Source organism: Phalaenopsis equestris, unplaced genomic scaffold (assembly GCF_001263595.1).
Source record: "Phalaenopsis equestris unplaced genomic scaffold, ASM126359v1 Scaffold000301, whole genome shotgun sequence".
In the NCBI taxonomy this organism is placed as follows: Eukaryota; Viridiplantae; Streptophyta; class Magnoliopsida; order Asparagales; family Orchidaceae; genus Phalaenopsis; species Phalaenopsis equestris.
In genome coordinates this window covers 2028655-2046875 of record NW_018164743.1, presented here as the reverse complement: position 1 = coordinate 2046875, position 18221 = coordinate 2028655, and the positions used below count along the sequence as shown (strand labels likewise).

General features: G+C 33.4%; 1 protein-coding gene across 2 annotated transcripts; it reads right to left on the bottom strand.

Moving 5' to 3' along the window:
• Positions 1-4120: 4120 nt before the first annotated feature.
• Positions 4121-17639, bottom strand: LOC110025493. 2 transcript variants are annotated; one of them, XM_020726001.1, is made up of 6 exons: positions 16995-17639; positions 16743-16902; positions 16478-16660; positions 16299-16382; positions 4820-4901; positions 4121-4752 (listed from the first exon to the last, which is right to left on the bottom strand). In XM_020726001.1, the coding sequence occupies exons 1-6, from the start codon at positions 17228-17230 to the stop codon at positions 4313-4315; spliced, it is 1185 nt and encodes a 394-aa protein (XP_020581660.1). In that variant the 5' UTR covers positions 17231-17639; the 3' UTR covers positions 4121-4312. The 2 variants fall into 2 exon arrangements, with proteins under 2 accessions (XP_020581660.1, XP_020581661.1); XM_020726002.1 differs by having other exon boundaries at positions 17001-17639.
• Positions 17640-18221: the final 582 nt, after the last annotated feature.

The following is an 18221-nucleotide window of genomic DNA, read 5'->3' as shown; positions in this document are numbered from 1 at the left end:
TTTGTTGGGAGTGCTTTCAACTTTGTAGTTGAACCTACCTTTTTCTTCTTTTACAGCAGTGTTCTTCTCATTTATGTTGGTATAAGTCCTACCTCTAGGATAAAGTGATGTTCCCTTTTACTTTTAAAATTTGATCACAACATTTGTGAATATGGTAAACCACACCAGATATCATTAGTTATAGTTTTGGCAAAATTATGAGTGAAAGATTTCAAACAAGCTTTTATTGATATATTTTTTTGAAGCTTTTTTTATAGTGTTTTTAAGCTTTCCAAATATTTTGTGTTAGTATAATTTGAATCCATTTGAAGAGAAGATGATTATATATGTGGTTGTTCTTTCTAATGGGGCATGAAGTTTCAATTTTATAAAAGATATGTATTAGGCCATGAGGCATGAAGTTTTGATATATATACATGATCGTTCTTTCTAATGAATTTCATGTGATTTTTAAGAGATGGTTGGATGGGAAATAATCAACATGCATGAATTTCATGTGATTTTGTGTACAAAATATGTTTCTCTTGAAATTTTTACATAAATCTTGATGGAAAACTCAGTAACTTTGTGGGCCTTCATTTTGAAAAGAAAATTTGAAAGTTGATTCAGTTTCTTTTTCTTTGAGATGAGTTTCTCTTTTCTTTCCTATGTTATGGGCATAATAGAGTGGTTCTTACGTTGATCACTCTTTTGCTAAATCTTTACATGAATGTGAAGCTTACTTTAAAAATATGTGAAATTTCTAAATTTTGGCTTAGAGCAGTTTCTTTTTTTTATACTGGTTTTACTTTTTTTTCTCTGTTATAAGCATAATAGAGCTGTTCTCAAGTTTATTATTCTTCTTCTCATTCATGGGCATAGTTCTCCCTACTGGGTGCATATCTAGTTTGCATGAAATTTCATATGAATTTCATGTGATTTTTATAATCTCATTTTTTGTTATAATTTGGCTAGATGTCACAATCGTGGAGAAAGTTCAAATGATTTAGATTCTTTTTCTTCTCAACAATCAGTGCATATTAACTTTGTGGAGAGAGTTCAAATGATTTAGATTTTTATTCTTCTCAACAATTAGTGCATATTGACTTTGTGGCAAGAGTTCAAATGATATGGGTACAAATATTTCATGTCAAAATGTTGTCCAATATTTCAAATTCCTTCTTGATGTACACATACTCGTGACTATTTTCAAGATAAAAGAAAAATTTTGAAAAAATTTTGAAACAAAATTTTTAGGAATCATGTAAAAGAGTTTATTTAACAACTGATATCTAGTTTTCCATTTAAAGAATCAACTATATGTGTCTTATTGCGCATTACATTGATGAAGGTTTGAAATCGAGCAAAAGAGTAATTAACTTTTGCCCAATTTATAGTCATAGAGAACTTCTTGGACAAGAAGTTAAAAATGGCTTAGTTGATTGGGAGATTGATGCAATTTTTACAGTTGCAGTTGATAACACAAGCTCCAACAATGGCATCTTGGGTAAAAGATGTAAGAGTATCCTTAATTGTAAGTTCTTGCACATAAGAAGCATTGCTCTTATCATAAATTTAATTGTTCAGAATGAGACCAAAGAGGTTTGTTATTCTGTACTTCGTATAAGAGCTGTTGTTAGATTTATAAGACAATCTCATGCTCATCTTCAAATGTTTAAGGAATGCATTGAATTGAAAAAATTGAAAGCAAGAGCTAATTGTGCTTTGATTTTTCTACAAGATGGAATTCAACATATTTGATAGTGAATTCAACACTTAAATTTGAGAGTGCGTCTGAGCACTATAAATTGCTTGTCCCTCAATTTAAAGTTGAACTTAAGAGGGATCAGGAAGAGAGTCATAGACTTAATGGGGTTCTACATGACATTTATTGGGAAAACACAAGAAGACTAGTATGTTTCTTAGAGAAGTTCTATGAGCTTACTTTACGTCTATCCAGCTCACTCTATGTCACATCTGTTGGTTAGCAAAGGTTATTGGGATGCTTACGGACATTGGCGATTGGATTTGGAATTCAACCGAACATTTTCATGTCCTGAATGAAATTTCTGATCTCATTCCTCCTATTGGCAATTTGGAGAGCAATAATGAGATCTGCAGCAACATCAATGCGCTCAACCAACGTAGCTACACAAACAATGCTCAGATATATTTGCTAGGACAATTATGTCTTGGTATTAAGCCTTCGACTTGCTGGTGCTTTATTTATTTCAGAATTCGGTATTGCTTGGATGGCGCATTTCATTGAGGCTGCTGTACAGTCTGAGATCTCTCTATCCTCATAGCAGGCCTTCTTTTTGGCTTTTGCTTTTCTTTGTTGTATTTCGTCTCTTTTCATTGAGGCCGTTGTATAGCTAAAATAAACAATAATTGTAAGTTGGTGCCTTTAAAGACCAAGTTGGATGTGAGGTTGGTGAAGCTCAACCAGAAGGCATCAAGGCAAGCAAACAAGTTAGAGAGAGCTCTTGACAATTCTTAAATGCATGTGATATGTATCAATTGAATATCACTTGTTGCAACTAGGTCATTGCTTTTATTTATGTTCTTTTTATTTTTATACATCAAATACATATATTGTGGTTTATCAAAAATCAAAGCGTTCAAACCAAATTAAACTTCTGTTTGATCGGTTCGATTATACCAAAATTATACTTGTTTTCAGTAGTACGGTTTCTAGATTTCAATTTAGATTGGCTGGCCCAACTTTAAAATCGATCCATCCAAACATACCGAATGCACATCCCCAGGTATAAACATAAAAAAATAAACTTTACCTGTTAGATATGTAAATACATAGGAATTAGGAGATACGTACGCAAATGTTCCTTTTGTATTTTAACAAAGACTTTATATTAGTACCTTTTTTTATAAGAAAAACAGGGTTTACTTGTATAGGATAATGTCATCACTATTGGAACTGTTGAGGCAAGCAAAACCTATGTTTTAAAATATATAAAAATAATAAGTATAAATCAGGTAAAACTGTAAAAGCATAGAAACTTATTTATATATTTATCTAAAAGGAAGATTTACATACATACCACTCAATTCCTATGCATTCACATATCCAATGCCTAAACTTCAATATTTTCATACACATCACATGCATTTCACAATTTAAGAGTTGAAATGATGATATCTTTATTACATATGAAAGATTTATATGGCATTTGCTCTGCAATATAATATAAGAATTCCAACCACCAACTATACCGCTATTTAGGATATGGAGTCTCCACACAAGTTATGTCCGGACAACTGCTGCAATCCACCGGAAAGAGCGGATAAAAAGAACACAGCTTACGCCCAGACTCCGAACGTAATATTTTTTTTGCTATTTAGTGCACCTAACCGCCAACACAGTGAACAATAGCAGATTTTCCACGAGCACTTAGGGTCCGTTTGGGGCAGCTTATTTGATGCGGTGACGTTTTGAAAACACACCTGACCTGTTTGGGTAAACTGCGTTTTGTCAACTTATGCATTTTCAAAATGTTAAAAACAACGTTTTCACGCCGCACATGTCTAGGTGCGGTGGCAGCTTTCTGGCTGCGGTCTGGCTTTTTCAAAAAAATAAAAATTTGTAATAACTGCCACATTTAGCTTATCAATAAATTATTTTTAATCAGCTTATCAGCAGATTATTCAATAAGATGCAACTCCCCCAAACAGACCCTTAACCTTGGCTAATTTGCATACATAACACCCAATTCTTATATACTTACATATCTAACATCTAAATATTTCATATCACATCAAAAAAAACCACCATGTTCACTTTAAAAAAATCATGAAGGCATAAAACCAGTAGTTCAAGCCAATCTGATTACAATGAACACAAAATAGGAAATAAATAAATAAATAAATAAATATGGATTAAAAAACTGTATTAATTTTGAATGTGGTTTATATGATGTAAAATAAAAATGGCATTTACTTACATACCACCCAATTCTTACGTATTTACATATCTAACACTAAAAAAATTTCTTTTTTACATCTATACCACCCAAATCTTTCATATCACAAAAAAAAAATACTCCTATTTTAATTTTTAAAGTAAGGTGGCATATATGTAAAAATTATAATTTAGATATTAGATACGCAAATACATAGGAATTAAGTGGCATCTATATATATCTTAAAAAAAATAAAATAGGATTACAGATCACAGATTGCAGTCAAGAGTCATTTCTGCCTTTTTCCATACAGCTCTCTGAATCACAAAATTTCTACTCACTGAAACCCCTCCTGCAAATGGCCAAAAGGATTACAGCTCCATAAATCACACAAAAACACATGCAAATCCACATCACAATCTCCTCCCAATCTTTGCAAATCCCCTCACAACACCAAAAATGATGGCCTTGGTGATCAGCCCGCGATCGACCGTGCAGACGAGCGCCAGAACTCCGCCGAGGAGAACAAACTTAGACATATTGCTCCCCAATGGCTTCTTCTCAGCTTCTTCAACAATGTCATCAGATTGATCATGGCGATGCCCGAGCGACTTCAGGTACCCAGGAGTCACCTTGGTGTTAATATGTGCCATCAAGGCGCAGCGGGAAAGCGGCTCGCCGGACTTCCTGGCCGCCTGGTATGCGCGGAGTCCAGGTTCGATCTTCTTAACACAGCCCCACATGCCTTGCCGGACACCGAGCTTGGCAATCTCCCAAGGGATGCCCATGTCTTCATAGTGGAATAGAAGAACCTCGCAGGCAGTTAACTGACCATCGCCTCGCCGCGATTCAGCTGTGAATAATGGAAATGTTGTAACTCGTGCGGAATGTTGAGAAGGCGAAGATGGGTGGCTTCTTACCGGGACGAATGCACCAGCTGGAGTAGTAGAGGTCCACACGCCTGGATTTACTCCGGCGAGGTATGGAGGAGAGGGGTACTCCCTGAATTATTCATTAGAAGTCATTCTTTTTTGAAACAGGTGAAGTATCAAGAGCATGTTTGATTGTGATATTGCTAATTTCCAATACAACATACCAAGTTCTACAATGTTTTTCTTTTGTTTTTTATGGTTTGGGAAATTTACATAAGCACCACACAATTCTTAAGTAATAATGATATTTTTCGTGTGATGTTAAGAATTTGAGTGCTATACGTGCAAATATGAAAATTACGTGTTAGATATATAAATACGTAAGAATAGTTTAGTATATATGTAAATACCCCTTTTCTAAGTAAATGAATTTATTTTTAAAACAAAAAAAAAATAGACTTGATATGCTTTGAATGTTTTTAAAAATAAATAAATATGTTTTATTACAAATCAAAATAGGCAAAATAAAGTAAAAAATTTAAATGAAAATGACAGGTGAGTGGCATGGTAGAATGCAAATGAGGGATAAAGCATGGCTAAAACAGTAATTTATACAGAAATTAAAGATGAAATTCGAACAATATCGGATACATCATTTCTAAAAATAGAAGCATTTACACACACAGCACACAATTCTCATGTATTTACATATCTCATACCACAACTTCCACATTTACACACAAAACATGCAAATCTTTAATATCACATCAAAAATAGTACTATTATCACTTTTTAAGAGCGAATTACACATTTTCATGCATGAATTTAAAACACAAAAGAGCTATGTATGTAAATTTGAAAATTTAGGATTGAGACTGATATATATATATATATATATATATGGTAGAGAAAGGCAATGACGTAACATATACCTGAAAAATTCTTAGGTGAAGATATCTACAACTAATCGTGCGGTGTGAATAAAATGCATACTAGCAGCTGCACAAGTGTTTGTCAATCTCCACATGATTTGTGCAATTATATTGTACTGGATTTTGTCAAATGCTTATAGCGGCTTTATTGTTACAGTACAACTTCATTAGCATGCTTAATGGGATCTGTAGCTCTTCAAGGATTCTCTTCAATCATATAATCTCACATGATTCTAAGTCATAAGCCTATATTCTGCCTCGATATTGCTCTATCAATCACATTCTATTTCTTACTTTGCCTTGTAATCAAAATTGCCCGACATAAGTGCAGTATCCGTAGCACTCAGAATTAGCTCAAAAAAAAATTTGATTCAAAATTTTTGGCTCGTAGCTCGGCTCATTTATTTCAATCCGAGCTAAAATTTGAATCAATTTTTGAGCAATTAATAATCTTCGAACTAAATTCACTAAATTCAATGTCCTAACATAAGTAGTGTCGTTAACGATCCGATTTCAAGCCGAGCTAGGGTCGGCTCAAAAAAAAATTCAATCCAAAACCACATATTGAAGTATTTGCATATCTACGCAATCACTCATTCCAGTTTCCTTGAGAAGATCAAGAACATACTTCCATTAGAAAATAACAATCCATTTCTTCGATCTAGTAACTTCCATGCCAAGAAAATACCTTGGAAATTATGACTCCATGATCTCAATAACTGATAAGAGGAAAGCGTTCAAATGGTTTTTATCATATAATATATGTTGTCTCTAGTAAATATTATGTCGTTCACATACACAATCAGTATAATTATCTCCCATTTTATGAATGTTTAAAAAATATTGTATGATTTCCTTGCATTCGAGTATACCCCTGACTTTTAACAAATAAAATAAATTTCTTAATCTGCAGTCTCGGTGATTATTTTAACCAATATAAAAACTTCTTTAGTTTACACATCTTTGTGCTGAACTTTTCAATAAATTCTGGAGTTGCATCCATTTACATTTTTTCTTCTGAGTCTCCATTAAAAAATGCATTTTTCACATCTAACTATTGTAGGAGGCAATCAAGATTCGTTGAATGTGACAGAAGAACTCTTGTAGAATTTAGTTTTACGATTGGACCAATGTCTTTAAATAAAGAATGCCATAAATTTGACTTGAGTCTTGTGCTGTTCTAAAGAGCCATCAGATTTATACATGATTGAAAACACCTATTGCACCATAAAGTTTGTTTTACCTCAATAACAAACTTTTATCCCACCAAGTAGGGTCGGCTACATGAATCATTTTTTCTCCATTGCGTCCATTTAAGTGTCATGTTTTTATTTAATTATAACAATTAAGAACATTTTTTATACAATATGCCCAAGTATTTCTTGGTATACCTCTGCCTTTCTTAACATAAGTCAAATCTAAAACAGCTACTCTCCTAATTGGATCATCAGATGGTTGACATTTAATGTGACCAAACCATCTAAAACAACTCTCTTTAATTTTGTCCGTCACAGGAGCTACACCAACCATATCATTGGTAAATTCATTTCGCATTTTGTCTCTAAGTGAAAAGCCACACATCCACCTAATCATTGGCAACACTTAACTTAGTATTATGCTTCTCTTTTAAAGGTCAACATTTAGCGCAATAGAGCATTACAGGTCTCACCACTATCTTATAAAATTTTCCTTTCAGTCTAAATAGTACTTCTCTATCACAGAATAGGCTCGAAGCATTCCTCCACTTCAACCAACTGACTTGAATTTTACTAATAACATTCCCATCTATATCACCATCACTTTGAACAATAAACCCGAAATATCTAAAGTGTTCACACCTTTTAATAATTTGATCACCCATAGTTACAATTCTGGCACTAGAGCTACTACTACTAAAATCACATTCCATGTATTCAGTTTTAGTTCTACTTAAACGAAGGCCTTTAGACTCCAATGTAGACCTCAATAATTCAAGTTTTTCCTGAGCTTCTCTAGTCTTATCCACGATATCCACGAGAAGGATATCAAGATATCAACAGCAAAAAGCATAGACCAAGGTACATCCTCCTGTAAATGTCCAGTAAGAGCATCCATAACTAAAGCCAAAAGATATGGGCTTAAAGTTGATCCCTGATGTAATCCAACAGAAATAGGAAAATATTTGGTCAATCCTCCTGTTCAAATGCAAATAACAGCTCTAGTATACATATCTTTAATGACTTGAATATAAGTCAGATGAACACCTTTCTTCTCAAGAACTCTCCAAATGATATCTCTTGGAATCTTATCACAAGCTTTTCCTAAATCAATAAAAATCTTATGTAGATCCTCTTTATTATCTCTAGACTTCTCTATCAAACCTCTTAATAAATGTATAGTTTCAATAATAGACCTGCCCGACATAAATCCAAATTGATCATGAGAAATCTTTGCAATACGTCTTAAACTATGGTCAATTACCCTCTCTTATAATTTTAAAGTATGACATCAACTTAATCCCTCTACAATTTGCACACTCTTTTGCATTTTCCTTAATTTTAAAGATGAGGATCAAAATACTCTTCCTCTGCTCGTCGGACATCTTTTTAGTTTTTAAAATAATATTAAAAGTTTAGTAAGCCAAGAAACTCGCAAATCTCATATATATTTCCACACTTCAATTGGAATATCATCAGATCCTACAGACTTTCCACCATTTCTTTTCCTTAAACCCTCTTCAACTTCCTTTTTAATAATGCAAAAATAAAAATGAAACATATTATTATTATTAGCGATATTAAGATCACAAAGTTTGATCGTATTTTCAAAACTTCATTAAAACATTTATCAAAATAACTCACCCACCTATGTTGAATATCATTTTCTAAGAAAAACACTTTTGATTTTCATCTTTAATACACTTTATTTGAGTTAAATCTTTACTTTCTTTTATCTTTGTTTGGCTAGTTTATACATATATTTTTCACCCTCCTTAGTATCTAATCTATTATAAAAATCACTAAAAGCAAAATTTTTAGTATCCCAGATTATTTCTCTTAGACTCGCTACAAGTCATTTGATTCCCGTTTCTCTAAAGTTTTACATTTAAACAAATTTTTATAATATAATTTCTTATATTTTATCTTTTCTTGCACATTATCATTCCACCACCAACTATTTTTTATTTATAGAAACTTTTTCTTTTGATTCTCCAAATATATCTTTTGTCACTTGTTTAACAGCTTTTGTTACTTTATCCCGCATAAAATTTACTTCTTCATGAACATCATAAATCTTGAAATCTTGAATTTTACTCAAAAATAATTTTATTTGTGTCTTTTAGATACCTCCATTTAATTATACGATAATGATTCCTAGTATTCTTTATTTTGCAATTCTTCATCTTAAAATCTAGAACTAATAATGGAGGATTAGTACTTAAAACCTCACTTAGAATGATCTTACAATCTTAATATTCTCTGCAATCATTTCTTCTCATAAGAAAATAATCAACTTGTGTTTAATTAGATCCAATCTTATAAGTAATAATATGTTCATATCTTTTCTTGAAAAATGTATTAACAATAATAAAATCAAACGCAAAAACAAAATCTAATATGACTCTACCTTCTTCATTAATCACTCTAAAACCATAGCAATCATAGCAAAAACCATAGCAATCATGAATATTTCTAAAATCTTCTACCACTCTACCGATATGTCCATTTAAATCTCCTCCAATAAAAATTCTTTCTTGAAGAGGTATCATTCGTATTAAGTCATCTAAGTCATTCCAGAATCTATCTTTAAAACCTATATCTAAAACTACTTGAAGAGCATAAACACTTATAATATTAAAAATCTTGGTATCAACAATAATCTTAAGGGTTATGATTATATCTTCAATTCTATTAATTTTTACAACATTATCTTTCAAACACTTATCTATAATTACACCTACACCATGTCTAGTGCGACGCTTACCCGAATACCAAAGTTTAAAACCTAAGTTATCAATTTCCTTAGTCTTTTCTTCAACACATTTAGTTTCTTTAATACATAAGATATTTATCTTTATATGAATGATAATATCAACTAATTCCATTAATTTATCAGTGAGAGTACCCATATTCCAAGATTGTATGCTAATATTAGTTTCATGAACTAAATATTTTACTCGCATTTGTCCGTAATGTGCGAACCCTCGCTTATTTGACACTAGACCTGAGCGCCGGTGTAAAGATTCATGTTATGATTTGTCTTGTACACTTTTCACTGTATTTAGGTCATATAGCGTGTCACTTCGAAGGGACGCCCTAGCATTTACACAATGATCAAAAGGATTCATGTTATGATTTTTTGACAAATTTACCTTGGCCGTCGACTACCAAAAATTGATATGCAATTAATAGAATTATTTCATTCATTTGACTCATTTTATTCAAACAAATGCATAGAGTACTATCTATCAATTCCATATTACGGTGTAATATCACCTTGAAAGCATCTAATACTTTCGGATAGCTATAGTTGGGTCCTACAATTAGTTACAGGACAGTGAAAAATAACCTACAACTGTATATTGATTTTCCTTTTAAAAAAATAAATGGCAACATTTATATAAGTTTTGCAATTGTTGCACTTATGCTAAAAACGGGCTCGTAAGACTCAGAGCTAATCAAGTAGGAAAGTTCATGTGTTGTTATTCTCTATATACGTGTTTTAATTTACCATTAAAATTTAGAAATAATTACATACAGAGCACCCAAAATTTTGATATTTACAAATCAAGCACCCATGTGATTTTTTTATCTACCAAACCGAAGTATTTATGCGTGCCACAATCAAACCATTGAGAATTTGATAAAAAGGAAAGTATGAGTTGGGGTTTTAACATGAACATTGATATTTGAGTAAGAATTTGAAAAAAATGGATGAAAGAAGGTGGGTGCTTGATTTGTAAATAGCAATATTTTGGGTGTTCTTAATGTAATTTCCCCACAAGTTATTGGGAAAATTCCACCAATAATAACAACACTTGTAATAAATGGTATAAATTAAAATTTCATAATCAAAGAAGTTTAAATACATCCTAGCAAATCCAAAAAAAAAAAGGACAAGTTTTAGCTTAAGCCTAAATATTTTTTTACAAAATCATATCTCTTATGAAGAACACCAGAAATATACAGTTGTATCAATAACATCCCCTCTTTCAATAATCTCAATTGCAGAATAAATCATTGCAAGCCCTCAAACTCTAAAATCTTGGGTCACAAATCTTATGTATTTACATATCTAAAACCTAAAATTCAATAGTTATATAGCACCCATATTTTTAACAGCATATAAAAAACAACACTAATATTAATTTTACCGAAGTAAAAGACACCTTTTCATGAATACATTTTGATGTCATTGTCGCATTAAAGTATTATATAAGTGTATGTATAATGTATGTATGTATGTATAATGTATGTATGTATGTATAATGTATGTATGTATGTATAATGTATGTATGTATGTATAATGTATGTATGTATGTATAATGTATGTATGTATGTATATAGACACACACTCATAAGAATAGTGTGATATAGTTAAATCCCCACCCCCCAAAAATCTTTTACAATTTTCTAGCACAAACAGCTATTTCATTTTATTAGGAAGGAGCACAAGGATAAACCTCTGACATAATTAGCTTCTAACACAGGAGTTGGCTAATGTAATTGAATTTTCCTTCTAACTCCTAGGAGCCATAGTTAAGTGCAAGCTCTAAAAGTTAAAATATCCTAACAGTAGACTAATCTAACTTATCAAACCAAAAGTTAAAATATCATAATAATAATAATAGACCAATCTATCCTATTTAGCCCAACACTTAGGGCCCGTTTGGGGCAGCTTATATGTGCGGCGGCGTTTTTCAAAACTTCGCCTTAGTGTTTGTTTCGTGTGATTTAGGTGTGTTTCTACAAACAGCGTTCTCTTGTTTCGTGTGATTTAGACTCTACTGTTTACTCCATTGCCCTCGCGCGTAGCCCTACCTTTCCTCTTTGGCGTCGATCGCTCTACAGGTAAGATCTCCTCTCCTCCCTCCGCTACTCCATCCTCTCCCCTATTTGGCCGAAAGCTTTCGTAGTTTTCGACGATCTATCTGTTGAGTTTTGCATTGAATCCAGAAGTGTTGATAAGAGCTAAAAATTTAGATCCACTTGTTGAGAATGATGAAAGTTGATAAAAATGTAGATCTGATGTTTTAACGAGATATTTGATACATCGACAATGATTCCTTTGTTGTTCATATTCTACTGTTGTTTTTCGGTTTAAGGTGGTACTAGCTGGAAAATTTTGATTTTGCGGATCTTCCTCTAATGTGTTCGTGTCTGGCCTAGAGCTATTCCCCATTTTTTGTTGGTTTTACTGTGCCTGAAAGCTGGGAAATTAAGGTCACTTTAAGAACCCACTTTGATGTATTATGATGCTTTCTGATCTTTTCTTTTTTGTTGGCTAATGTTTTCGTAACTGGAAAATTGGGGTCACTTGCTGTGTCGTTCTCTGATGTTTTCGTACCTGAAAGTTGGAAACTTTGTTCATTGTCCCATTTCAGAAATTCATGAAATTTCCATTTAATTATTTGCCTGCCATTAGAATGGTAATATGGTTGCAAGAGCAGTTAGCATGTGAAATCTGGAAACAATACCGTTATTCTATTCCAAGTGAAAATCTTTTTAGATTTTGCTTGGTACTTGGTGGAAAAAAGGACATTTTTCAATTTCATTTGTCCGTAGCATTGTAGTTTACATTAAAGAGCTTCAGATGGCAGCACACATTATGGAGCAAGATTTGGTACTTGTTGGCTTAGTACTCTTATACATCTTTCATTGAAGGAACCTTCTTTCTGAAGGTGCTAAATATTTGCAGTGGTGGAAACTCCATTAATTGCAAAATTTCATAAACATTCATATTCCTCATTTTTAATTTTTAAAGATTTTCTTTGATGCTGCAGGTAACGAAGCACATATTTCGATTTTAACCTACATGATATCTTTCATATGCATAAAAGGTTTATTTCTTACATACATGTTATCTTACCATCCCTGTGTCTCACAGTAAAAAATGAGTAAAAAAAAAGAGGTCGGATCTTCGGCCATGTGGGATAGAGAGACCACTAATATATTTTTTGACCTCTGTCTGAGGAAGGTCGAGTTAGAAAATAGGTCCACTACCTATTTTAATAAAGAGGGTTGGCAAAATCTCACGACTAAATTGAAGAAAATAATCGGAAGGGATTACGATCGGATGAAACTCAAAAAACAAGTGGGATAAATTGAAAAAAAACTAGAAAATTTGGAAAGAACTTAAAAGGGGATCAACTGGATTGGGATGGGATCCATTGAAGCGAACAATTGATGCACCAGAGGATGGTAGGCAGAAAAATTAGAGGTAATTACACGACTTTTTCCATATATCTTCTCAGTGAAATGATTTGACTATTGAATACTTCTTATTTTGTTAATACAAGCAGTGACAGCGGCAAAAAAATTCAAATTGACTGGCATTGAATCATTTTTGGAGGAGAAATTGGATGACATGTTCACTGACATTGTAGCAACTGGAGCTCATGTTTTCAGCCCATATGAGAGCTTAGCACAGGATATGGATACAGAGCACATAGGTGACTCATGACAAGGTCCATGCCAAATTCACACAGATGTTCAATCCACTGGCGGGACAAAACGTCACCGACCTAAAAAAAATAAATGTTTCGCATTTGTTAGAGGTACTATTGAGACACTGCTTGAAACCTGCAAAAATAAATCTGCGCCGACGAAGGACAACACAGTGGTATTAAGAAAGACGAAGCTATGTATGTGAAGTACGTGAAGTTGTTAGGAAACTCAACTCGGAGACAGTTTTTTGCGACTTTGGACCAAGAATTCCGACTCCCCTACTTGTGCTCTTTCATGAATGATTAACTGGTTTCTATTTGATTTATGTGATTTGTTTGTAATATTTATGTTATCGACTCCTTTCTATTTGATCTCCATGGGGGCACATTATGTTATCTTTGATCGTATTATCTTTTTCAATCATGAATGTTTCGTATGTGTATCGTTGCAATTGTGACATCCTATTTTTGGCTTAAAATGACATGCTTTCACATTTGAATTTATGGAGCAAATGCCACTATTTGGCTTTATCTATTATAAAAAAATGTTTTTTCATGCTAAATTGTACTGATTTATCGAGATTATTATGGAGCAGTTTCGATGGCCACACAAATTTGTTTTCTGCAGTCGTTACCTCCATATTTCGGTAAGTATGTTTTCTATATTTTCTCAATTTTTTGACTGATTTATTGTTCTTCTAATAACTGCAGGACGATGAGTTCCAGATATTCAAGGAAGTCAAGGCAGGTGATGTGCCGGTGCAAGCTACCGACTTTGCTACTCACGTCACGCCAGCCACATAGCTACGGGAGTCAATTTTACAGGTGCTCGCGGTGGGCACAAGGACAAGAGGACTGCACTTTCTTCAGGTGGGCAGACAGTACATTCGTTTCTATGTTATCTCAACTTGACGCCACTACTCAGAGTTCGTCGGTATCAAAATTTAATAACACCGCTTCTGATTTGAGTGCTTTCATTTCTACGATATCCCAGTCGGAAATGTTCGCTCAGAGTTTTGGAGTGTCAAATTCGGGCAGAATGGGTCATGATATGTTGCTATATTTTAAAGTCAATATTCTAATTTTTTTTTCCTTGTAATTTCGACATGTTATTTTTTCTTTTTTTTTGGGTCTCATTATTGTACATATTAGTGTGTTAAGATGTGTTTCACTTTTGTTTAGATAACTGTACTTCTGTGATGTGATCTGAAATATTTTAGAGATATAAATATTTTGCATTTTTATGTCTTAACATTTGAACTTTAATTTTTAGAATATTTTGTATTTTTCATGTTCTTCAATCTTCACATTTATCTCCCCTTTATGATTGTATTAAGAAGGTTGGTAAATTTGTAAAAAAAAAATTGCAAATAAGTTATTTACAAAACGTACGAACTAAACAGTTAAACAGCTTATCCAGAACATGGGCAGATTAGTCATTTATCTAGAATCAACTGTTCTCAAAACGCACTAACCAAACAGTCAGTCAGCTTATCTGGATCAGCTGGTCATCAGCAGATAATCAGGATAAGTTGTTTATCAGCATAAGCTGGATAAGCTGCAGCTGCCCCAAACAGACCCTTAATTAGATTCACACGCAAACTAATTGACAATTTTTAATCATTATGAGAGACAAACTTGACGGAGCACAATCTTCAAGGCTATTAAAAACATGATTTAGATGAAAATTAAGCTTATAGAATCCTTAAATATAATTTCTCAAATGTTCAATTCTCTCAAGTTCTAGTAAATACCAAATATTTCCACAAAATTAAATTTTTTCGTTTATCATTTTATTGATGAGAATCAGACTCAAGACCTTGGCAACAACTTCTATGGCTTATAAAAATTGGATTATTTGGTACCTGCAAATCTTTTAAAAATTCATTACATTTTTCTTTTAAAACATGATTTCAATTAGCTTCCCAAAAGACCACATTGGTTACAAGCTCAACTTTGCACAAAATCATTATATTGTTTTTATATAGCTATATACTATTCACTAAAAATAAAATAACCATGAGAAATAAATCTAATACTCTCATAAGGATTCCAATAAAAGTACTCATGATATTCATTCATGAATCATAAAAATCCACCAAAGTTGCCTTTTACTTAAGTAAATTATTCATGCTAGTTTTTTAAGAGAATTACTTTTTTTCCATTATTATTGCCCCTACAATTCTTTAAGATACTAAAAATGTTTTAAACAGAGCACTACAATGATAGCATGCACATGAAAATGGAAACCCTTGATAGTTACTACCAACTAGCAACTCTATCGAAAATTAAATTCTTTTCCTTGAGATTTTCATTTTTTTTTTCTCTTCATATCTGCATCCATTCATAGAAAAAGCAAACAAACCAATTTAACTATCAAATAAATAGCTAAGCATACTGTGTCATTTAATGGGAAAACAACACAAAGATCAGAAAAAAATTATGATAAAACAATTTTTATTTCATCATTGAAATGATTCAAGCAATAATATAATGATCAAATCCATTCATAATTAAGGTTATAAATTATGAAGTTCAACGACAACAAGAAGGGAAGAACAACAAAGAAAACCACAGAAGAAAGTTCAAATCATAGAGTTAAACTACGTAGCGCAAAAACCAATTTGCCTCACTACTTCAACTCACAATTTGGCTATGATGCATGAATATACCAACAGGAAAAGAAGCAAATAATTACATATATACCACCCAATTCATACGTATTGACCTCTCTAACACCAAAGTTTTATTTTTGTACATCTACACCGCCGATAGTTTTCATATCTCATTAAAAATATCATTATTTTAACTCTTAAAAACGAATTACACCTTTCATGCATAGGTAAATTGGCATATATGTAAATAATGAAGTTTCGATGTTAGATATACAAATGCATAGGAATTGATTGGTATGCATGTAAATCTTCCTATACAAATTTTCTTAGCATACCTTAGTGACACAGTAATAAGCTCCATCTACTTCCCATATCCTACGACCAATAGTGTACTCCCTGTCACTGCAGAAGAAGGGGAACTGCAAAACATACATAAACAATGGCAAGCAAACACCAATTAGATGATATTACCAGAGCTCCTCAGCTAACTTCCAGAGCTAAAAAAAGCTCTCACCTTTCGAATCCAATGAACTAACATTCTTCCAGTAACAGGACACTCCTCCAAGGATTCATGAAACAGAAGCATATCATCCCACCTATTCTTCATCCGAAACTCATCGTCCCAAAAGAAGTCCCTCACAGTTTCAGGCTTCGCATCATCAAATATAGTTCTGCTGCGATATTGTGGTGGGCCCTTCTGTAGTATAAAAATATAAAGATTCTTCGATTGAACAAGTTGTCATGAGAAATCTAAAAAAATCCACAGAAACAAAGCACGCCTGTGGGTCTCTGCGCCAAGCTTGGTAGCTCATGGTCGACGAGCTCTTGTTCATCATGGGAATCCAAGCTGGTCCACCATCTGTTGTTTCAACAAGAGCGAAAAGGTTCTGAAGATCCTCCAATTTCACTGCCAAATTCTCGTTCTCTTTTGACGGAGAGCTTCATAATTCAAATCGAAACCAAGATCAGAAACCTCATTAGAGATCAGAAACCTCATTAGAAAAAAAAAAAAAGTCAGAAAGACAACTTACTCCAACCTCGGAACCACCAGCTGCAATCCGGATAATGCATCTTTGCTCTCTTTATGGTTCACCTTTTCTCCACCAACCAAACCAGTCGCCCATCCTGGCCTCCATGCCCAACCAACAAGAAGCCCCACGAAGACGGCGACCCAAAGCGGTGCAGCGAAGAAAGCCAACTCCGACAGTAAGCCACCAAGCGTCGGCTTACTCATGATCTCCATAAGGGCAAGCACTATCAGCGCCATAAGTCAAAACCCCTCTACTACGTCGTCAATTGGTGCGGCGTTGAAGCACAACGACGATTCGATAGGGTTTCAGACAAGCTCTCCTTCAGAATACAACTAAGAAAACTGTGGAGCAGATAGGTTCGATTAGGAGTAAAGAAGGTTCTTTTAGATATGTATATATATATTGGGGATTCGCGGGAGAAAGAGAGAGGGGGGATGAAGACAAGGTGGTGTGGCGAGAATTGAGATAAGATATCAAGAGAGGGGCGGAGAGCCTCTTAATCTGGATCTGTGGGGGCTCTCTCTTTCTCTCTTGGCTCTAGGATTGGACTCACAGGTGAAGAATGACAGCGATTGGGAGAACAACAGTCGTCGAGAAACAGAGTAGGGAACTTTCGGGGACTACTTCCTTGTCGCCCCGTTTCGGTTTTTTTTTTCCTCTCTAGTTTAATAATTTAAAAAGATGTTTTTTATTAGTTACAGATTTAAAAAAGTGATTTTGGTTTCGGGAAAAGAAGCAATTGCTGCTTCAACTTTTGTCGTGGGAGTGGAGCTACGAATACAAGTTTGGGAGCTGCCAAGCTAAGTAGCTAACGACGTGTAGTGCTTATCCAATGCCTGCCCGCATTGATTTTTCATTTCAGAGGGAAGGAAAAAGAAAAAACTTTGAGGCATATACACACACGCCACCTGATTTATGTTATTATTTATATTTCTACCAGCTAAATTTTTTATAACACATAAAAATATCATTTTTTTTAGTTTTAAGAAATGATATATATATATATAAAACATCGGGGGGTTTATGTGAATGTAATGTGTCGAGGATTTTAGTGTTGTAATTTGGGGATTCAAATGAGAATATTTAGTGGAGAGGAGGATGGCTAAGTTAAAGATGAATAGGAGGTAGTATGAGTAAAAGAAAAACTTTGTTCATGATTGCATGTCTTGAAATGAGAATTTGATTGGAGAAGGGATCATAACATTTATATCCCTTATGTAGTGAACT

Excerpts from the sequence above, each read along its gene's own strand:
- LOC110025493 (XM_020726001.1), bottom strand. The coding sequence starts at position 17,230 with ATGGCGCTGATAGTGCTTGCCCTTATGGAGATCATGAGTAAGCCGACG. Across the intron at positions 16,383-16,477 it reads TAGTTCATTGGATTCGAAAG|TTCCCCTTCTTCTGCAGTGA; the intron begins GTGAGAGCTTTT and ends TATGTTTTGCAG. Across the intron at positions 4,753-4,819 it reads CAGCTGGTGCATTCGTCCCG|CTGAATCGCGGCGAGGCGAT; the intron begins GTAAGAAGCCAC and ends CATTATTCACAG.